The following is a 24,199-nucleotide window of genomic DNA, read 5'->3' as shown; positions in this document are numbered from 1 at the left end:
GTGGCAAATTTATTTATTAATACGTGTACGTGACATGTTGTCTGTATGATCGCATTACATGAAGTCATAATTTGAAATACACACACAAGCTAGAGGTCAGTGAACTAGGTGAAATGGTTATTTGGGAGATTGAAAAAAAATTTCCCCCATTTTTATTCAAACATTCCCAGAGGACTATGAGAAACAGAGTGTGTGTTCATCTTTGTGTCACTTTGAGGCCTTTATTGCTTAAATCAGACAAACCAAATGGGATGGTGAGCTCTTATATTTGTAAGGTGTGTGTGTGTGTGTGTGTGTGTGTGTGTGGAATGCTGATCTGGCCTGTCTCCAGGTTGAGGGAGGATAGCGTTTCCAATCCGAGAGCTTGGAAGCATTCTGGTTTGGTGAGTTTCTGAGACACACACACACAGAAAGGAACAGGTTGCTCGGACCAACCCGGTGAGAAACATTTCCCGGTACTAACTGCTCTAGACACACACACACACACACACACACACACACACACACACTCTCTCTCTCTCTCTTTCATTTTATCACTGTCTGAAGATTTCAAATTCCTTATATACAGTATATAATTTTTTTTGTGATAAGTTTGTTTTTTGACCCTCTGGATTTCAGACTGGGCAAGTATTCCTACAAATTTTTTTGTTCATTTTTTTTCCTCCTCACAGCAGAGGAATGTGAAGATTATGTCAGTGAGAGGCAGGTACAGAGACTAGCGCTAATTACTCTCTCTCTCTCTCTCTCTCTCTCTCTCCACCCGCTCTCTCTCGTTCTCCCTCCCTCCTCCTTCTCCTCGCCAGTGAAGGAGAGACACAGGGGAACGAACAGCAGGGACGGGGAAGTGAAACAGTTTGGAGACAGAAACTAAAAGAGAAAAAACAAGAAACGTAAAGTTTTTTCATCACTCTGGACTGTCAAAACCTACAAGAACAGACACGATAAAGGGTGAAATACAGAGAAACAGGGATGATTGTGGCTGATCTGCTTGATTAATGCAACACGTAGATTCTCTTTGACAGCTATTAAAAGCGCAGGTAAGTTCGTACGTTGTCTGTCATTCTCTCCTTCGGTGTCTCATGTTTTGTCTGTTTTTCTTTCTTGTTCTCTCTGTCATCTTCTCACAGATGGTCCAGCGATCATGTTCTCCCCTCTGACCTTATTTATTTTCATAAAGTTAAATTGACATCTCTCTCTCTCTTTCCCTCCCTCCCTCCCCTTTTTGTTCTCTTTTCCATCTTACAGTTGTAAGGTTAGAATGTCCTTGTGTTGCGAAAACTGTGTTGAAAGTTGCTCTGCGGGTCTTTTGTGTGTGTATGTGTGTTGTGTAACTGCACTCAGGGGGTGTGCTATAATTTAGTGTGTGTGAGAGAATCAGGTTTCTGACAGAGAGATGGCTCAATCTAAGAGAAAAAAAATTAATCAAGCCAGCGTAAGAGTTTGCATAGTCAATATAATGAGCGTAGACGTGTACTTCTTTTTCCAAAGGGGAAAGGCGCAACATGAAAGGACAAGACACAAATCTTAATTAAAGATTAATCACTGTTTCTTGAGCAAAAATTGTTTCTAGAGCCGTAGAATCTTGTTTTTCTGTCAATAATGTGGAAATTACCTCCTGATGCATGTGAAGTGCTTTAATGTGGGTTTAAGCTGTCTCCAAAAAAGTAGCTACATCTGATAAAAACCTACTTTAGGGATGCCCAAAAGATTCCTCAAAAGTACTGTATATCATACACAAAGAGTTTAATCTTAAAATGGAAGTTTTCTTGTAGAGTCAGGGTTAGTTTGTAGCAATTATAATTAGATTTATATAAGAACAATAGTTAGATAACTGTTAAACGTGTGTGTGGGTTGGTGTGTTTACTTTGCTGTACCTGAGGTACAATTTTGTCTGCAGAAGAGAGCTAAATCATACACAACCTCCCTCAGGGAAATCCAGACTTTTTAAACTGGAAAAACCATTCATAAGTAAACCAAATTATTTATTTAAAAATATATACATATATACAGTATATTACTTGTAGTAGTCAGTTGTAGTTACAATTATCTTTATATAAAAACCATAGAAGTCTAAGTCTCTATTTGGATATCTTGGTAAGTGTGTGTGTGTGTGTGTGTGTGGTCCTGGTAAACCCTACATTATGGGAACAAAAAATCCTTGTCCTTGTGGGGACAGTTTTTGGTCCCTATGAGGAAAACAGTTTATAAAAAATACTAAATTATGTTTTTTGAAAATGTAAAAATGCAGAGATTTTTTTTGTTATTGGTAGGTTTAGGGTTTGGGAATAGAATATACAGTTTGTACAGTATAAAAACCATTATGTCTATGGAATGTCCCCATAAAACATGAAAACCCAGCATGTGTGTGTGTCTGCGAGTGCCTATGAATGGGTTATTTCACGTAGGGGGTAAAGAGGTCAGTGGTCTTGAGAGCTGACACGCTGTGGCTTTGCATTGTGGGGATGTAGTTTAAAAGAAATTAAGTGAACTAGAAAAGAATTAACACTGAGGTGAAGTACAAAGAAAAGACAACTTGTCACTGTGTGTACACGTCTCACTGGTCAGGTGACTCTCTGTTATTACTCTAAATACCGCATCAGTTAAATGTGTAGGCATGTTTATTTGGTGACAGACCTTTGGGGGCCCAGTAGTGCTTGCATTTGAGTGTGTGTGTGTGTGTGTTTGAAATCTGATTGGCTGTGGCTCTGACTTGAACCAGTTCTCTCTGTTTCCATTCAGATGCTTATCTGATTATCTGAAGGCAAGCATATTCAGGTGCATGTGTGTTTTTAGAATTTATATACACTTTTATCTTTTATTAATTTTGTGAATATAACAATGAATTTAATTTTCTTTTTATTTGGCCATTAAGTTTCCGAAAGACGTACAATTTGTCTCGCAAATCGAGTATGAACGTTGAGACAGATATGCTTTAATTGTGCCTCTGGCTTATACTTCAGAAATGCGGGTCAATTTTTTTCATTCAAAATTTCGATCCAACAATTAGCAAGTAGCGTTTTGACCGATTTAAATCTTAGGTCAGACACAAAAATGCATTTAGAGTTGTTGAGTTATCCATGAATCAGTTCAAACTGTCCGTTTTAATGAATCGATTCACAACCCTGATTCAATGGCTTGTTTGCGGCTTCACTCAAAGTAATGTCTGGATAAGTATATAAATATTGAGATGTTTAAAAAAAAAACTGATTTTAGTTTTTATATTGCCCGGTCCTATTGTCCAACTTTCTTTATTTCTGAAGAAGAAGAAAAAACACTTCCAAATCAGTCAAACGCTTTCATTTCTTGATCCCCACAAACTCAAATGATAAGATTTAGGGACATTTCTCAATTCTACATTCTTTATTGACTCAGTACTTTTGTTTCCTCTTTGCGGGACACACACATTTCTTATTCAGCCACCTTCAGTACTTCAGTCAGTCTTTCTTGACTCTTGTAGATGTACTATTAGATATAAAGAAGTAAACAGAGAGAGAGAGAGCAAGACAGGTCACCTCTCTTTCTGTGTTTTTAAAGTCATATGACTGATCATGTGACCTCCTCAGCATGACTTTAACCCTGACAGACATCTGGACAAGCGTGTGTGAGTTGTGTGTGAGTGAGTGAAACAGGATCTCCTCTCTCTCCCTTCTGCTTTTCTTCCCATCTCTCTCCCTAATACACACCAAATACCTGCACTTCACAATGAATGCATTCTTATACTGTCTCTATAGACAGACTAGAAGAGCTGTGTGTGCGTGTGTGTGTGTGTGTGTGTGTGTGTGTGTGTGTGTGTGTTCAACATGGTTCTCCTCCAGGTAGTTTGATTAATAGTGACTTCTGAGGGGTGGAGCTCTTTTAGTCCAAAGATTTAATTTGGGATATCCCACCGTGTGACACACACACACACACACACACACACACACACACACACTGGTCTCCTTAGTGACACAAGTTCTGCATGTCCAAATCAAGTCGCTCAATTTCTCTCTGTCTTGCTAATGCTTTTATGCCGCTTCATTACACACTGCTCTCTCTCCCCTTTCTTCTTTACTTTGTTGTAGTGAGTAATAATAGGCCCCGTCCATTGAACCCAACAAACCGCACAAAAGCAGCATTGGTGTGTGAATACTGTTATATAGTGTGCACATCTTAATTGCATTACCAATGTACCAATCACATTTTGATGTACAAATCTGCTGTAGTGTGTGTACGTGTGAAATGAAGGGTTGAGAGAACACAATGGTTCCTAGCAGCTTGCCTTCTTTTAAATGTAACTGTTTAAAACATCTCATCCCTCTTGCATTGATACTGAAGACGCACACATTCACAAGTGTTTCTTTTTCTGTAAGAACACCCTGTCCTTCAGCTAAGACGTCGAAAAACAGAATAGTACAACAAGTAACTACTTTTCTCTTAACATTAAAAATAACACACGGCATTACTGATTTACATTAAGTGTTAACCTCTCAAAAAACGTGTTTTTGTTTCGTATGACCCTTTAGTCAGTGTTCAATGAGAAAACCTGAAGAGTAAGTGCATTCAAAGTGATTTGAATCAACAAAGTGACAGAAAGTCAATTATTTTCAATGAGAGTTGGCATTAGTGACAGAGACTGTCTGCAAAATTAAAATTTCGGTCATTATTTACTCTCTCATAAGACTTTAATTCTACTTTGAAACACAAATTAATATATCTTTAATGAAACCTAAGAGAGATTTTTGGCCCTTCATCGAACATTCTTTACACCTATACGTTGATGCTTCAAAATGTTCATAAAGACATCAGAAAAGTAATCCATTTAAATCTTTAGAAGACTTGAATTAAACTGCTCGATTCATGTTTTTATGTATTTTTTGAAGCGTCAGACTTTAGTAGAATTGACTTTCAATTGAGAGACAGAAAGGTTTCATTAAAAATATCCTAATTTGTGTTTCGAACATGAACAAAAGTCTTTGGGAATGACAGAAGTTTTGTTTTTGGGTGAACTATCGCTTTAAACAGAGTTCAGTGTTATGCAAATGAGCAGTGAAACGATGTGGTTACAACCAATGGGAGTACAGAGTTATCCTCCATGATTACTACGCATTGAGCATGCGAAATTGCTTCAACGCGCAACAAATTGATTCAACATGATATGACGTCACATTCAAGGGCATCTATTTTTTAAATAAATTACAAATCACAACTAATAATCATAATAATCAATTTGGCGTTGCACTTCAAAAGTCAATCTATGATGTTTGGATCCTCTATTGTTCAAATATATTTGCACTATGGTGATTCACAGGTCAAAGTTAACTGAAATTCTTCTAAATAAATCTGAGTTTTTTTATTTCTATTAGTGTGCCAATGCGCTTTGTAGCCCCGCCTACAGTGACATCTCATTGGTCCAAAATCACACTGTGTTTTGCAATTCAATATGGCTCTTCCGTGTCTGGTGATATTTAAAGCTCTTGAGTGGTTGAGCCATCAGCGCAGTCACCATCAGATGACCTTGACTCAGAGATCTACTGTAGGTTAGAAGTATTACTAGCAAAGACAGTCAGAGCGCATGTCTGTTTGCGTGCCTGTGTGTGTCTTTAGTCTATTCATGCATTCGTACAGTGTTGAAGTTTAAGTTAAACCTGATTTTCCAGTAACCTTTACCGGCAATGTGTGACGCAATGTGTGCAAAACTAAAACACACTTACACAATCTATCTTTATCCCCCACAATACACACACAAACACACACGTACGTCTTATATCCCCGTCCCTTGAGAATACAGTTCATATGTTTCATTTATATTTATCTAATACTCTGTCCCTTTTTCTGTAACAAACAAAATCTCCTATCCCTCAATCCTGAGGAAGAACAGAAGGAAATAGACTTGAACTCAATGTAGGAGAAGGATTTTACATGTTTATAATGGGCACTGATAAGGCTATAAAGGCAGACTTTGCACCCTCTCAAGGCATGTTGACTTTCAACACAGCCTCACCCTGCTTTATTAGCCTACCCACAATGCATCATGTGCTCAGGTTTTATAATGTTGCCAATGATTAAAAAGATAATCACTGATGGTGCTATTTTACATTTCAAGGTTGCATTTTGATTAAGTGTGGAAAAACTTCTGAAATGTTTCCTTGTGAATTAATGTGTGTGTGCACTAGTGTTTTGAGCTCAGGACTGTTGTAGAAAGTTCAGTTGAGGGATCCATCCAACTGGTTTGCCACCCCTTTGTGTTTGTGTGTGTGTGTGTGTGTTTAGTGTGGCTACTAGGGATTTTTGTGATCAGCCAGCCGCCTAGAACAAAAACTGTTTCGGCTCTTAAGCGCAACGTCATTTCCTGTATATGCACATCCCCTGTTGCACTTCTCTCATCCCCCTCCCTCTTTCCAACCCCAGGATTTTTAGTAGTTACAGCTGAATGTGTAACAAGTGACCATCATATGACATCTTACTGACTCTGCAGAAAAATATAATCGGGTAGTTGATAAATAACATGTCCATGAGCTAAAAGAAAGTGTTAAAGGTACACTACCATTCAAACGTTTTGTGTTTGGTAGGTTATTCATGTTTTAAACAAAGTGTCTTATATGCTCACCAAGGCTGAATTTATTTGATCAAAAATACAGTAAAAACAGTAATGTTGTGAAATATTATTACAATTTAAAATTCTATTTTAATTTAATTTTAAATGTAATTTATTCCTGTGATGGTAAAGCTGAATTTTCAGCATCGTTACTCCAGTCTTCAGTGTCACATGATCCTTCAGAAATCATTCTAATATGCTGATTTGCTGGAAACACACTTTATTAGGAAAGTTAAAAAAACAAAAAAACAATTGTGCCGCTTAATATTTTTTTGTGGAAACCGTGATTTGTCTTTATTTTATTTTTTTTAAAGATTCTTTGATGAATAGAAAGTTTAAAAGAACAGCATTAATTTTATATAAAATTGTTTTATTAGACTTTAAATGACTTTATGATTTTTCACGAGTAAAATTAATTTCTTTGCGCAAAGCGTTTCAATGTTAAATGCGTTAAGTATAGTCTGTGTTTCAATTTCAGATTATGTTTGGGGTGCACAATTGTTTTTCATAATTGTTTTCATTTGGCTAGTGGTGGTTATAAAACACACACGCAAACACACAACCATTTGCGAAATCAATGATTTCCATTTTATCTAAGTAACCAAAGCAACACAAGACACACTGTAACGTGTGAGTACCTGTTTCTTGGGAACAGGAATGAAAAGATTTCACAGACCTTTCCAGGTTTGAATGAGCATGAGGGCTGCTGAGCTTTAAACTTTTTGTCTTTAAATGGTTTTGAACTCAGGAATTCAGGAAATTGATTCCAGGTCAAGCTGAATAGTTTTCGGTCATTTGCCACCTGTAATGAACCTTTGCTTAGTCAATGGACAACCTCATTCACAGCCCACCGCACTCAGTCACGCACCCGCACAGACATCTCGTTTGCTTCCAGAAAAACTGGAGAGAAAGGTTCTTGGGTGTGACAAGGAAAAAGAAGAAAGAAAGAAATATAGGAGAGATGTGTAGGAGGGGGCACCTTTGCTCTGCCCCACCCCTAACATGCACTGAGTAAACACTCTTTTACCAACTGTACCTCCAATCACACACTCCGCCTCTCTACCCCACAGACTGTGTGTGTGAGAGCGAGAGATTGACCGAGAGAGAGAGAAGAGGGTAACCGCTGACGCCAGACAAACAGAAGGCCTGAGTGTGTGTGTGACTGTGTGTGAGTGAAACAACATCACAGTATACACACATCAGCAACACTGCCACTCGGACACACATTCATTCACCTGAAAAGACAGGTAACGTTTGTGTTTTTTTGTTGTTGTGTTTTTTAATGCCTGTGTGTCTGACCGCTGGGATTCTAAAGTATGTGTGTGTTTGAGCACTTTTTTTAGTTCTGGCTGTTGTCTTATTTAAACAATTGATCTTTATGCATCCGTGTTGTAATGACATTATGACCTTCAGGGGAACTTTATAAAGGAAAACAATATATTTGCTCGCTAAGGATATTTAGTGACATTTTACAATAAGGTCTCTCTCATTTGTTAACATTGATTAATGCATTAGCAACATGAACTAACAAAGAGCAATATATTTTTAAAGCGTTTATTAATCTTTGCTAATGTTAGTTGGTAAAAATGTAATTGTTCATGTTAGTTCACAGTGGATTTACTAATGTGGTTGCACTCTATTTTAAGAGGACCGTGTTGCAGTGTAAGTATTGAGTAATAATAATTTAAATACATGTACTTATGGTTAGGATTGGGGTTTGGTTTAGGTGCATGTAGTTATGCATAATTTATAGTTTTATTGTATTACTACATGTAACATGTAACAAGGACACTGTAAAATAAAGTGTTACCATGCACTAATGTTAACAAATATTATTTTTGATTTTAATAATCTATTAGTACATGTTGAAATTAACATTAAGATTAATAAATGTGGTTACACTTTAGATTCGGGCCCAATTCTCACTATTAATTATTAACTATGACTTTTGGCACAATAAACTCCTAATTACTGCTTATTAATAGTTAAGGTAGTTGTTATGTTTAGGTATTGGGAAGGATAAGGGATGTAGAATATGGTCATGCAGAACTAGGCATTAATATGCTTTATAAGTACTAATAAACAGCCAAAATCCTAGTAATATGCATGCTAATAAGCAACTAGTTAATAGTGAGAATTGGACCATAAACTAAAGTGTTGTTCATTTTAGTTCATGTTAACTAATGTTGACAAATGAAACCTTATTGTTACCAGATATTCAATATTAAAATGAAGTGAATATAGCATCATTTGACTAGCAGTATTGTGTGTTTATGCAAGTGAGTGTAAAATAGTGTAAAATGTAACTGAGCGTCACAGTGTTGGCTGTTGGTCTTTGGACTTCTTCAGTCTCATGTTTGCTGTTGGGGTGGGCCCAGACCTGTGCGTGTTACTGTTATCAGAAAGGTTCCTGTATCTCTTTAGTTAGTGGCAGAGGTATCTTGATTCTCCATGTGCAGATTTCTCACAGAAATCACCAAGAGAAAGTGATGAGACATCAGAAATGTGCTCACTAGAGGCATTTTTGAGCAGATCATCAGCTCTGTGTGTCTGAATCAGCGGACTGTGTTTGATCAGGACTCGTCACATTGTGTTGCAGTAAGTAGATTAACCGTTGGAGTGAAGAGTTCAAACTACAAGATAAGAAACCTCAAGATGTCATCAGTGTGCGGGTGGTTCATCCCAATGCTCATTTATGTGCAGTGTAGGGAAATGAAGTGCTTTAGTTTATAGTCAGGTATGCGTGCATTTGGGATTTGTCCACTTGGATCTGTGTGTGTGTGTATGCAAAAACAAAAGGATTAATATGTGAGGATTTGTTTGCTTGTGTGTGTATTCACTTAAACTTAATCATTTTAAATTTTCTACTTCCTCCTTCCTGTTTTGTTTTTTATTGTAAGCAGTGTTATGTTAACTAAAATTTTAAAAATTGAATATCGTAAAGCTGAAATTAATATTAGATGGGAAACTTAAACGAAAATTAGAGATGTTGTCTTGGCACCTACAATAAAATTAGTTTACAATTACAAAAATATAAATAAATGAGTGATATTAATAAAAAACTAAAATACTACATATATAAGAAATAAAAGCTTATTTAATCAATATTATTAAATATAAATGTATCAAGAAGTGTTAATAAATACTATAATAGTGATGCTTGGGCATTTTTGACTGTAGTTTAAGTCATGTGAACAAAAATCATTGTGTGTGTTTTAAATGAATGACTGGATAAATGTTTTACTGTAGCCTGTTTTCATAGAGAATTGAAACTGAGGACTACAGGAATTGAGAATGGTGTTGTGGGTATGATGGTCACCATGTCCACATGTCTTTCACTCTGTCTGGCATCGTTTGATTCCACACCAGTGTTCTGTTTTAAAAGGAACCATAATGTGTTCTTTATGTAATATTGTTAAGTGGCCTCCTCTGATCCAGATGTTTATCTACAATGCACACATAGCTGTTTTTTGATTATTCTCAGTGGTTATTCTCTTTAGATCCTTTCTCATTACTGTAATACAATGATTTGTTACATAATGAAAACTGTAGGGTTGGAATGTGCTTAATTTTGAGTTAGGTTTCAAGAATTCACCCGTATTTTTTATTTTTATTTTGAATTTCTGTTACTTTCAGTATATCAGATTGATTGTTATTGTGACATGAGGTTTATTCTCTGTCTACATGAAGACATAAAGTGCATAAGCTGTTGGGATCCCATCATGAATTGCACATTTGGCCATTTCAGCCTAACCACTTTGGTGATTAACGGAAGTAGAAACCTATGTGTCAGGTTCAAAATCAATCAGCTGCTTTTTTGCTGGATAACTTATTTTATGCTTAATATGAAAGTTAAATTTAGGGAACTTTAAGTTGAAGTTGACTAAATATTAAGTGTCCATTTGATTTCACTATAATTAAGTGATATTTGGCTGGTTTAGTCCCAGACTAAAATGTATGTTTGAGCTGTCTGAACTGAAAGCAACTTGCACTGGCATATCTTAAAATATGTCAGCGCCATTGTTTTGTCTCAAGATGCACACCAGTAATGTTTTTTTTCTAAGGCACGTTTATAAAAGCTACTTAAATATCCTAATTAAACTGAGGCCTAATCCTGGCTTTATGTATATATATCGACCAATCGGCCGCCTTGATCACTGGCCATTTAAAAACCTCTATTGTTTTCCCACTAGGGTTTGCGTAGCCATTATGTTTTGGTTAAGTAAAGTCTGTTAAATTAAAGTGAATTGTGGATTCTCGTTTAAGCAGAGTTAATGTTAATGATCTGCACATTGATTATGAAGTGTCGCAAAGGTCGACGTTTGTCAGAGATGAGGTTTAATAATTATTGAGAGTTTTTGCTTAGTCACTGAGAAGAACACAAGGTTCTGCACTTTTCTGTTCATCATGTGAGTGGTTTCTTAAAGTGAGGTTTTTTAAGAGTCTCTTCAGCAATAAACATTAACTTCCCAGATTATGTGTTGGCGAGTCGACAGACTTTGAGTCTTTATGCAATGGTCACCTTGTATGGATCCTGAGTTAATCTAAACCTTGCTGACACCCTAACTTTCAGACATGGTTATAAAAAAAACACACACACAAACGCTCTCTCACTCATGTCCTGTAGCCGCCTTTTATCCCTGAGAGTCCTTCATGACACTCAGACCAGCAGAGCTTTTGTGTCTCTGTGAGGGCTTTTATTTGCTCTCTTGGTTGCTCTATGGAGTGTATATTGTTTGAAGAGCCCTTGTCATGACTAAAGACCTGCCAAGCATCTACACATAAACAGAAAGACAGACACAAATGGGTCAATGACGTGACACTCATCTATTATTTAAAATGCAATTCATACATGCTTTAACTTAAATATGCATATTCTATTTAAATTCTCAATTTAAAGTTGTTTTGATACTTTTTATGGGAATAAAGTAAAAAAATGTTGGTAGCAGCATTTTGAAAAAGTCTCATTCAAATAATTGAATTGTTACTTATTACTAATCTTGTGTATTCTCAAATCATATATCAATAAATGCTACACTGCTTATTATTCGAAAAACTTTTGTCTGTTAAATCAAAGTCACCTGGTGTGAACAGCATGCAAAAACATGCAGAAAACATGAAACAGGAAGTGATATCATAGATAAAACCCCTGCTCACAGTTTTATGAAAACGCAATGTTAGAGTATGTCATGTGATGCGCAGGTCCCCAAAAAACGGATATTTATTAACTCTTATTTTTGTAAAAGATACTTTTTATCTTAATTTTTATTTTTTTATAATGATTCAGGTGTGTACACCCACATTTATTCAAGGTCTGAAGGAAATATGTTACTTTGTAATTGATGGTTGCACCGTTATTTTTATAAAACAATTTTTTCAAAACCATATGAAACCATCCTGGTTAAATGTGGAAAACCATCCTGGTTACCATCCAGGAACTTGGCACATGTGTTTTTAACTAGATTATTTTCCCTTTTCTTTATTATGATTCATTGACAGGCTTATTTGTCATTGACACAAATGCTTCTTCGTTATCTTTTGTATTTGAGAGTGTGTATTTGAATGCGCACTAATGTATTCTTGCAACTGAGTAAAAATCACAACCTTGTTATTCATTCACACCATAGCCTCGTAACCGCACTACTATCTGCAATTTTTCAAACTGTAGTACAAACACATGTGATATGTAAGCAATAATTTTGAGTTAAATCTCTGTTAATGACTCTTCTCTACGCTATTTCCCCTATTTTCCCATCATACAAAATGTCAGTGTTGATCCATTTTTCAAGTAACCAAGTGTGTGTGTGTGTGTGTTTGCTATCAGTGCAGTTTTCTTTCTCTGGGAGGCCAGCATGTGTATTGTTCTACCCTTCTACATTTCACACTTTTCTTTCACTGAGATCGAAGGAGTTTCACCCAAGAGATACTAATTGATCTGTCTGCAGTGCACACACAAGCCTTGTGTGTGTTCCTGTGTACCTGTGTGCGTGAGTATATTTGTGCTGATTGTCAAGTATTGTCCTGTGTGTTAAAGAAGTCAAAGATCAGATATTTCTGTCAATCAGTATCTTAGATAATAACAAACCATTATCTTGTGATCACACACACATAAAACCTCACGCTTTCCAAGAATGACGCTTCTTCATTAACACGCTTAGCCATCATATGTTGTTTCTATCACTTGTTATTTTGTAACAAGCCATTTATTTAAGAACTTTGTAAGCTTAAACAACATATATTTTAATCAAAATGAAAACACACTTGAAGGAAATTGGCGTATTTGAATTTAAAAATCAAGCATTCTTATTACCATTGGCTCATTCTCAAACGTAGTTTGTGTGGCAACACTTTTCAGTAGGTCCCATTAGTTAACCTTAATTCATGCATTTACTAATATTACATAACAATGAGCAATACGTTTTTACAGTATTCATTGATGTTTGTTAATGCTTGTTCATTCACATGCAAGTTAGCTTATGTAAGCTCAGGTCCAGTAAATAATATTTAGATTTAAGAAATATATTAGTAAATATTCAAGTTAACTAAGATAAAATATATGCTTTAGGTGTATTTCCATTGTTAGTTCATGGTAACTAATGAAGTTAAATAATGTAAAAAAATATAAACTTTGTAAAGTGTTACTGGTTTTGTTTTGTTTTGTTAGAAAAATGGTAGAGAAGATTTTAAGTTTTAAAAATATTATGATAATTAGTCTATGGGCCCTATTTTAACGATCTATCTATCATTTTTAACGATATCTCCCATTCCCTTTAAAAGCCAGTTGCGTTCGCATCATGGTGGATTGCTATTTACATGGCGGAATTTGCAATTGTCTCCAGAGAGCAAACGGATCTGCTTGTTGTTGCCGAGATTAAAGCGCGCGAGCATAGATGGTCTGCTCGCGCGCTTTAATCTCGGCAACAACAAGCAGATCCGTTTGCTCTCTGGAGACAATTGCAAATTCCGGGACTAGCCAGATTCCACCATATCTTTATGTACACAATATTAATCTTTTATATTGTAATCATTTTATTTTTAATATTTGGCATGTTTGTGTGCTGCTGCGCGTCCCTGTGTGTGTAATAAGCAGAGTGTACGCGAGTTGTGGACCCACCTATGGGTGCATATTACTAATGCGCTCTAAATAACAAAAAATATATATATTGCGTTATTGACTTTTGACCAGGTTTGAGTTGGTCAATGGCGCAGTCTTTTTCAGTTGCCTCAAAATAACCCGAACACACCTCGTTTTCAGACCAGCGAACAGATCAGACCAGCGTTTTCATGGGTGAACAGATGAAACAGCGTTAAACAACGTGGCGAAGGACGTGAATATGATAAATGCGTCGGGCTGAAACTAGCAAAAAACACTTGCGTCGCGCCGGGTGTGTGAAAGGGCCCTATGTCTTGTTAAAATAAGTGCACTCTGTATGTGTGTGTAAATGCGTTTGTCTGTGTGTGTAGCTAGTGATTTGTGTTGGTTAATCATCCACCTGCTGCTGCCTCAGGTTTCCTTGCACCAAGTGCAGGCACACACACGCACACGCACACACAAACACAAGCACACACATAAAGGTCAACCATTGCCAGGCAGGTACAATGAGATATGGAGACCTAATGTTGGCTGGAAAATGAGTACCGGTAATCTTTTTCTACCCTCTCAACCGTTGATTTTCTCTCTTTTGCCACTGATTCTCACTTCCTGCTGTTTTCAGTACATCTGTACGGAACAAGGAAACATCCACAAAGTCTCACTTCCAGAAACACATGAGGGCCTAAAAGATGCTTCTCCGTGTATTTTGTTGTCTCTAGTGATTTACCTTAAAATTATATACTGTTTAATGAAAGGTTTTATTGAACATTTTGTTTTCAGCAGACATTATTATCTAAAGCAAAAGTTTTATGGCTTCCTGGGCAATCGAACCCAAGACCTTGCCATTGTTAGTGCCATGCTCTACTGTTTTAAGTACAGAATTGATAACGCATATACTGTAGTGTGTCAACGTGAACTGCAATTGGGACAACACACCTATATGAACTATCTCTTTTTTTTTCAATGTAAATGTATAAAACATTTATAAAATTAAAATATATTATCAAGACTTTAAGGTATGTACATATACAGAAATTGAGTTTAAAATATAGACCTAAAAAGTGTGACAACTTGCCCCTATATCCCCTATTTGCTGAGCAAAGCCCCAAATGAAAAGCCTATAACTGCACTCCATTTAGCAGTCAAGCTGATGCATAAGCAAGCGCCTTGTTGTTAAGATAGCGTGTCAAGGTAAAAACAGCCCAGTTTTCATGAGAACATAAACGTGTCACATGCAAATTCCCCAGCAAAAAAAAAAAAAAAAAATTCTAAGAACGTTTTGCTAACATTCTTATCAAGTTAGGAAAACATTATTTCTGAATGTTCTCTGAACAATCAAAATATCAAGGTTTTTTTTCTCTTGGTTTTGTGAACATTAGAGAAAACATTAATTAAGGGAATGTTCAATTTGATCATTTTGGGAATGTTTTTTTTTTATGTTCTCTAAACCATCTCAAACTAGGAAGTAGTAACCGTTTAAAACAAAGTTAGATGAACATCCAACTAAAATGTTTCAGAATGACGTTCCATGAATGATGTATAAATAATGATTTTGTGCTAATGTTTTGAGAAAGTTATTAAAGACTAGATAACTTTGAGAGAATATTCTGTTAATGTAGCTGGAAGAACGTTTGTTCATAACGTTCTGAGAACATTCCCTGTTCTGGGAACTCATTCTGTGCTGCCTGCTGTCTGCTAGAGTTTTTGAAGAGGCACACAGACGTTTCGCATTCTGCACTGCTTTTCCAATGTTTTATGCGACTGACGTCTTTAGACAAGTTTCACTCACGTGTCATAGCTTGAGTCTCGCTCATGAACAGGTTTTTAAAACGTGGTATCAAGTTAAAAGCAGTTAAACTTTTTTTTAAAAGTGTCTTGAGTTTTTGAATAGGCTTTAAAACGTTGCCTGTAACTGCGCTCAGGGGGCATAATTAATAGCTTTTTTTAATCACACTATTTTTGTCATGTTTACTTGCACAAAATCAATGAACTAAATTGACAGCTATTATTGCTCCTTGCTGAATCACATTTTTAAAATGCATTCTTTCTTTCTTTACTTGTTCAGTGTCTGGCAGAAATCCATTTTTTCTTCTCTCTCTTGACCTCTCCTTCCTCCCGATTTCTGCTGAATCGTCTTTCATTGTCATTTGCACACTTCCATTGACCCCACTTCCACCAGTCTATCCACAATTTAATACAAACGGACAACTAGTAGGTCATTTAGAGGCAGTATATTTTATGGATTTTTTTTTTTTAATTTGTCCTGCAGAATTTGCATTTTTTTTATTGTTCATATTATTGACATGTTTTTTTGTACTATCATATAAGTTTAATAAAACTAACCCTTTCATTGCAGGCTATAATAGCGGTTGGACTCTCTCTTGGTGTTGCTGTCTCCTCATTTAAAGTGATCACTGAAACGCTACATCTACAGATGTATTATTTAAATATCTGTTTTTGGTTGGTCTTCCTGATCCTCTTTGGCTTTTGATTAGTCAGTCTGCTTTTCTTCCTGTTTCAGCTTGGCCTTGAGCCACACATGTACTGATTTTCAGTATATGTGTGTGTAAGCATGTGAATGAGGAAGTGTTTGTGGATGTGTGTGTGTGTGAGAGAGCTTTGGTTTAGTACTGCTGAGTTGCCTGTTATTCCAACCTCACAGTCACAGTCACATGCTCCTTTAGCGAGCCTCTTGAACTCATCATGAAAACACCAGGTACCTATTTAAGCACGGTGCGTGTTGTAATTGTTAATTTATTTGAACTTTATTCCTGGAGTAAATGACTAATTAATAACCTTTACACCTTTGTTGTTGCTTTATGTCCTCTTAGTTGTGTCTGCATGTATTTGTGTGCTGTGTGAGTTGTGTGAACTTAGTTGTGTGCGGATAAGCTGTGTGTGGGTCAGCATGCTCTGCGTGTGTAACCATGGTTTCATTGCTAAGCAACCTAACTACCTTACCTTCTAAGCGGCATCAAGGTCCGGCTAACCAGAGCCAACTAACAGCTAAACGGTGTGATTGAATATATACAGTAATGTTTTATTATGCAAGAAACATACTAATTTCCTTTAAAAAAAAACGTAGTTTCTTTATATCAAACACAATTTCTTTGTCTAAGATTTTGTAGTTTACTTCCGTTCTGTTTATGGAAAATTTTGGACTGTAGGATTTGGGCATTCTGGAGATTTATTCCATGCTGAAGAATGTAGATGCGGCTTAGTGAGGTTTATTAGGCAGCTTTAGGTGTAGAAGAGGATTTACGTTTTATGTGTATGTGTGTGTGTGTGTTTTATATAGAAAATAGGACTTATACACTGTAAAAAAAAAGTGATTTGTTTAACTTAAAGTAAGTAACCTGGTTGCCTTAAAATTTTGAGTTCATTGAAATTGAAAATTTGAGTTGATACAATGGAGATTGGTTTAATCAACAGAAACTTAAAGTAATATGTTATCTGAACCACATAACTTATCGAAGTAACTTATCTATCTAAACTTATAACTTATCTAAAAATATTGTGATGACAAATCATGAAAATATTTTTTACAGTAATTACAGTAATATTTTACAGTAATTTGTACAGTAATGATTAATAATTAAATATTCATGAGAGATTTTCTTTAATTTATCGAGTGATATTTGATATTTAATTATAGATGCTTATTTCCTTCTAATTATAGATGCTTATCATCTAATGCTCACTTGAAATTAATCTTAAAACATTCAGTTTATAAGAATGTTGTTAAATGTAATGGCAAATCTCAAAATTAATATCAAATTAATATCACATTTTCATATGATACATCATCCACCAGTAGCATTTAAAATAATCTTTTGGTATTATAAAATAGTTTTTTGGTATTTCATTTAAAAAAAAAGATTTTTTGTCAAAAATATTTCAATTTTAATATCAGCCATAACATGGAAATATTTATTGACCATAAATTTTAATATTGGTACATCCCTAATCAATATCAGGCCCTGGGATTCCAGTGTCAATATAAACATCTACTTAAATTAAAAGTTACTGAAATTGTATTGTTTATGGATTTATAACCAAATTATTTAGTGATGCTCATTGTTTGTTTTCAGTACAAAATAACCGGATGAATTTTCCATCTCTTTTTAGACTCCAATCCTGATTGGATGCTTATTTCAGAATGACAGCAGAAGACTCCGCCTCTGCCGTTGCCATGAGTAACCCTAGCCCTCCCCCCTCTTCTAAAGCCTCCTCTGGGCATCCACAGCATCACTGCTCTGTCCCAGAAGGAGTGGCCGGGGCCCCAAATGAAGCTGCACTTGTGGCCTTGATGGAAGGGTCAGGCTACGGAATGGTGCAAGAAAACGGACAGCGCAAATACGGCCCACCACCTGGCTGGCAAGGTCCCTCGCCCCCACGTGGCTGTGAAATCTTTGTAGGTAAAATCCCACGTGACGTTTACGAAGACGAGCTGGTGCCAGTATTTGAGACTGTTGGAAGGATCTACGAGATGCGCCTTATGATGGACTTTGATGGGAAGAACCGTGGTTACGCATTCGTCATGTACACGCAGAAGCATGAGGCCAAGCGAGCGGTTCGTGATCTCAATAACTTCGAAATTCGTCCAGGAAGGTTGCTAGGTGTGTGCTGTAGTGTAGATAACTGCCGCCTCTTCATTGGCGGAATCCCAAAAACCAAGAAACGTGAGGAGATCCTGGAGGAAGTTTCCAAGGTGACAGAGGGGGTGCTGGATGTGATCGTGTACGCGAGTGCTGCGGATAAGATGAAGAATCGTGGCTTTGCCTTTGTAGAGTATGAGTCTCACCGTGCTGCTGCTATGGCCAGAAGAAAGCTCATGCCAGGACGAATTCAGGTTAACACCATTTTCCATTGGGTATAAAGGAATTGATCAGCTGTTTTCCATACAACAAAAGTCATAGACCACATCTGCTAAGCTCTAAAACATGACATAAAGCATTATAAAAGTATTCCATATGACTTGTGTGCTCTTTTCCACGTCTTCTGAAGCCATATGATCAATTTTATTTCTTTTTCACTAATAATTCTCTCACCCGGTGAGCTGTTAACTGAATCAATGCGTCATTGAGTTTAGACTCAGTCAAATCCATCAAAAAAATCGTCGTTTTGAGACAATTCTTTTCAATAACAAATAGGACTGATCCGATTCTGAGTTCACTGACTCGAGGAAACTGAGTGATTTGGTTGCAGTGTTTTGGTAGAAGATTAGTTCTATTAGTGGCTATAGTTTTGCTTTGTTCATCACATGGCTTCAGAAGACTTTGCTCATAAGTCTTATCTACTGCTTTTACGGTGCTCTTATCATGATGTGCTTTTTGAAGCTTTACAGATATTCTGTTGTTGCATTGGAAAATAGATGTGTGAAGATATTTTAAAAGTGTGTTCCTTTGGGTTGGGGTGTATAACAGCATAGGGGTTTGGAATGACATGAGGATAAATACATAATGGCATAAATTTGGGGGCAAAACTATTCTCTATCTATGACATTTAGTCAGTACTCCTGCCTTACTTATTTGTGTGTATATGTTTTTCGGTTTCTCCATGTGCGTGTATCCAGCTGTGGGGTCACCAGATTGCAGTTGACTGGGCAGAACCTGAGATTGACGTTGACGAGGACGTCATGGAAACAGTGAAAATTCTGTATGTGCGGAACCTGATGATAGAGACCAGTGAGGAGACTCTACGCCAAACCTTTGGCCAGTACAACCCTGGCTGTGTGGAACGTGTCAAAAAAATCCGAGACTACGCCTTTGTTCACTTCGCCAGTCGAGAAGATGCTGTGGTTGCAATGGACAACCTGAACGGCACAGAGATTGAAGGTTCCCGTATCGAAGTGACCCTGGCCAAGCCTGTGGATAAGGAGCAGTACACTCGCTATCAGAAAGCATCGAAGGGAACAGCGCCTGCGACAACTCCCGACAACACCCAACAAAGTTTTGTGTATCAGTGTGATCCATATACACTCGCCTATTACGGCTATCCATACAGCACACTCATTGGACCCAACCGAGACTACTTCATCAAAGGTTGGAGAACTCATTCTCTCTCTTTATTCTCTAAGATCAATAACTTTATGAACTCAAGAAATGCAATACCATTTGATGAAATCAAAATGACCTGAAAACATTGCTAACAATTGCTTTTTCTTGACGACCTTAAGTGTCGTGCTATTGAATATATTTGGGAAATTAGATTGTTTTCCAACTCTCTCTTGCATAACAGTCCATATTCACACAAGTAACCAGACTTGATCTGTACAAACAAATGTAGGGGATGAATTACAATGAATGTGAAAATGATGTCCCCTTTAACCCAGAGCTTTCATAAGTCTCATCCTTTAAAATAGTGGTTCTCAACCGGTTGGAGAAAAACAATGCTAGAAACCATAAAAATCAAAACCCATGAACTACGCAAGGTAAAAAAAAGAACAAAAAACAGATTGCATTCAGGGTTGTAAAGTACTTAAATAATTATACTTAATTACCATTTACATATTTTGGGGGGAATTTGTGACAGCGATTACATTTGCTTACTCAATTACATTTCTAAGAGAATTATATATATTTCTGTCCATCGTTCTGAGCTACCAAGCCAAGCCATATTTAACACTTATGTACATTTAAAAGTGGAACATTATGCTTTTTTTAAGTATGTTTTGACTCAATACAGTACTCATACCTTAACTTAAATGTAATGAAGATAAAAATTTATTTTGAGCTGTCAGTTATTGACTTCCAAGAGATATTCATGTTAATAATGTTGCGTATTAGTTCATGGAGATATAAGGAAATTTGTTTACTTTTCTTCGATAAACAAGTTTGGTACTGTAGCTGCTTTGATATCCAATGTAAAATCCAGAAGCAAAACCAGTTGAGAACGACTCCTTTAAAAGACAATTTTCCAAACAAAAGCTCTGCCCTGTTTGTTGCTAATCACATATTTAGTATGGCCACTAGATGGCATGCACTTTGAGATTGTTTTGGGCTGAAGAGCTGAGATCCACAATAAGTATGATGCTGAAACTAATGATGGGAATCTGGTGTTGTTACATTTTCCTAACCCATAATCATCAATTATAAATGCTTGTGGTTTTGGGTTGGGTAGCAATTGAGAATTGTGATTGCATATTCAATCCGAGACATATTTGCTCATCCATTATCTGATTATATGAAAACAAAACTTTATCTTTACTTTTCGTTTCAACTTTACTCAAGCACCACTCCCATCTCAAAGAACAGAAGGAAATTACAAAGAGGTGTTCACACTGACAGCAATTTGAATTAGAATGCTGAAAAGTGATAGAGCCTAATCTATATTCCGCACTCATATCTTGATCATGACGTCACCCCATGCGAGCAAACCTTTTAGCAAATATATAGAATCTGAATAGAAAGCTAATTACTTTATTTTAAATGTCTGCTCAGCCTTAAGCACTGGGGTTACCACCAGTAATTTTATATAGGTATGTGCCTCCTTGTGGCTCTGTACCTGAACAGCACCTCCTTTCATTTGTATCTCAAGCAGGTACTGTAAGAGGTCGTGGTCGTGCTGGGGCCGGTAATAGGGGCCCAGGGCCCCGCGGCTCATACCTTGGTGGCTATTCAGCTGGCCGAGGCATATACAGCCGCTACCATGAAGGAAAACCCAAATTGATGGACAAACCTTACGAGATCATGCCCAATCTAGAGCTGACAGCTGTGAACCAAGTGGGCATGAAGCCTGGCACAAGTCAGTGTGAAATTAAACCACATACATACAGAATTTAACTCGGTTGTGCTCTTGTCCATCCAGTGGAGGCAGAATCTAAAACGATCTGGAAACAGAATCATTTAGAAAAAAAGGTTTCTGGATCATTTATAAATGTTATTACTGAAATTGAGCCCACCAGTAAGTTTCACATTCAACTCTTACGTTAAAAAAAAATCACAATCAATTAAATTGGAGTTATTCAACAAAATGTAGAGATACATTTGTAAGACACATTACTGCCCCTACTGGTCTGGAGAGGAACACCAACTTCCTTTTATTATGACAGTTGCCATAGCTGTCACTGCTTACCCCAGTAAGCAGGCTTTTGATTTTTTTTTTTTTATTGCTTAAAAGCTTCACTTTTTTCAATTATATACACAATGTTCAAACAATGCACAAAAACTCTCGAAATGTTATATACCTCCTGATAAAATCAACATACAGCCATTTGAAAAGACCATTATTAAGGACAATAGGATCAAACGTTCCAGAGACCTAAGCCATCAATAAAAATACTTTGAGAGTATTTGAGTTTGTTTGGGCATTGAGTTCAAGGTTCTTTATTTTCTTACTAATCAGCTGCTCTGTCGAAATTAACTGATCCTGCAGAATTCTGATCTGAGATCAGAAAACTCCTGACTGGAGTATTCTGACGTCACCTAAACCTACTGATCCTAAGTCTGAATTAACGTGGCGAATGAAAAGAGTTTTTGTGCATGGAAACAGTGTGTGTGTGTGTGTGTGTGTGTGTGTGTGTGTGTGTGAAAGACAATGTGTACGTGGCTGCGTGTGGGTGTGTTTTTTTTGTCGCTAATCTTAAGCTGAGTCATACACTTGTTGTAAATGAGGACAGGTTGTGCAAGTCTCAGTCTTTTGCCTGCATTTACCCTTTATCATTCTTGCACTTTCTGACTTATCTTTCACTTACCTGCATTTCTACATATGTTACATAGTGATTTACAATATGTGCTCATTTAAACCATACATTCTCCATATTTTTGCCATTGTTCTAATTGAACGCGTGTGTGTGTGTAGTGGGTCTTCCAGCACTTGGTGCCCAGTACCCTACTGTGTTTTCTGCTGCTCCAGCAAATAAGTTAATGGAGGAAGGAAAGATGCACGCAGTGGAGCACCTGATAAACCCTTTGGCCCTCCAGCATGACCCCACAGCTGCCTCGGCCAGTGCAGCGGTCATGCCTGCAGTCTCCACACCACCCCCTTTCCAGGTACTGACCTGCACCTCACCATTATAACTCTTAGATAACTCTAATACCATGAGCACATTTGTATGTCCACATCTCAAGTGAAAATGCTGTGCTACATGCCACATTAACAGCCAATGAAAATGCCTGGAGCGTTAGTGTTTTCTTGCACTTCAAGATTCCTCTGATACTGCTTTCATGAGACTTGAATTTAAATTGCACAATTAGAAATATTGGAATTTGAATTAAAGGAAGTAGAATTAAAATGACCTGTAATTCAAAGAGATTGATGTAACTGCATTAAGTGACCTTTTTGGTTTTGGTTTATTTTGATGGTCCCTTTAACACATTCTGTTGACAGCAAGAAAGAGTTAGCAGATATTAAGCTGACAGTCAACTAATATTCTAATCAGAGAGATTAATTGACATGTAGTTACAAAGCTACTTTTAGTCAACAGAATGCTCAAAAGGGACCATCAAAATAAAGTGTTAGCTCATTTTTAACTAGAAAAGCAAGTCAAAAGAACTTTGAAAGCCTTCTCTGAAAGCAAAATAAGTTTTTAATTTTGAATGGTTTAAAGGCCTTTATATTTTACTTACTTTAATTCCTATTCAAATTCCAATTTAACTCCCTGTTCATTTAAAGTTCCGACTCATTAATTAAACGGACGCCAATTAGACAAGCATAAAATGATATAGCCCGTAATGCAAGAATTCACCATATGTTAAAAGACTATTATAAGTCTAAAGCAAAGAAAATGGAATTTGTAAAATATCAGAAAAATAATGACAATACAGATCAAAAATACACAATGTCTAGTAAAAATGCAATTTATTGCCTTCACATCTGTATAGAAAGCTGTATGGATCTTGTGCTCATACATTCATGATATGTAAGCAAACATATAACATAATAAGAACTTTAATAATGTGCAAATTTAGCTCGTTGTCAAAAACTCAGATTATAGCCTTTATTTCTTGTTGCTTTATCGCATCTAGTTAGGACTCTGTGTAAAGCATGGTCACTGTGGCAAATTCGCATGGCCAACTTGAACAAGAGTGATACATGGTGAACTAGAAAAGATTAAAAGCTAGAATCAAATTTTGTTGTTGTTGTGGAGCAGAGGCTTTTCTTTTTAATATATTCTTTCTTTTCATATATTGTACACAAGAGTTTTGTGCAAATGATCAAAAATGTTGACGCTGACTGGCAACTTTTTTTTTAGTAAAGGCTGTCTGGGAAACTGTTAACAATCTATCTCTCTCTATCTCATAGGGGCGACCTATAACTCCCATCTATGCTATGGCTCATAATGTCCAGAGGATCCCGGCTACAGCTGCCAGTCTGTATGGGGCTGGGTACATGCCTTTCGCCACCCACGCCAACACCGCCACGCTGGCAGCGCTGCAGAAGAACGCTGCGATGGCTGCCGCAACCTATGGAGGGTACGCTGGGTACATGCCTCAGGCCTTCCCTGCCACTGCCACCTTCCAGATGCCCATCCATGATATATACCAGACCTACTGAGATACCCGCAGCATCAATCACAACGACTTACAATT

General features: G+C 36.8%; 1 protein-coding gene across 7 annotated transcripts; it reads left to right on the top strand.

The window, feature by feature from the left end:
• Positions 1-788: 788 nt before the first annotated feature.
• On the top strand, positions 789-24,199 carry rbm47 (RNA binding motif protein 47). 7 transcript variants are annotated; one of them, XM_056256858.1, is made up of 7 exons: positions 789-1,049; positions 7,659-7,821; positions 17,796-18,519; positions 19,243-19,711; positions 21,207-21,413; positions 22,470-22,660; positions 23,913-24,199. In XM_056256858.1, exons 3-7 carry the CDS (start codon positions 17,827-17,829, stop codon positions 24,162-24,164), a joined length of 1,812 nt encoding a protein of 603 aa, XP_056112833.1. In that variant the 5' UTR covers positions 789-1,049; positions 7,659-7,821; positions 17,796-17,826; the 3' UTR covers positions 24,165-24,199. The 7 variants fall into 7 exon arrangements, with proteins under 7 accessions (XP_056112833.1, XP_056112834.1, XP_056112837.1 ...); XM_056256859.1 differs by lacking the exon at positions 7,659-7,821 and having other exon boundaries at positions 789-1,037; XM_056256862.1 differs by lacking the exon at positions 789-1,049 and having other exon boundaries at positions 7,629-7,821; positions 21,210-21,413.

Source organism: Rhinichthys klamathensis, unplaced genomic scaffold (assembly GCF_029890125.1).
Source record: "Rhinichthys klamathensis goyatoka isolate OS25496 unplaced genomic scaffold, OSU_Roscu_1.1 h1tg000133l_1, whole genome shotgun sequence".
Lineage (NCBI taxonomy): Eukaryota > Metazoa > Chordata > Actinopteri > Cypriniformes > Leuciscidae > Rhinichthys > Rhinichthys klamathensis.
This window is presented reverse-complemented; position numbering and strand designations above follow the sequence as displayed.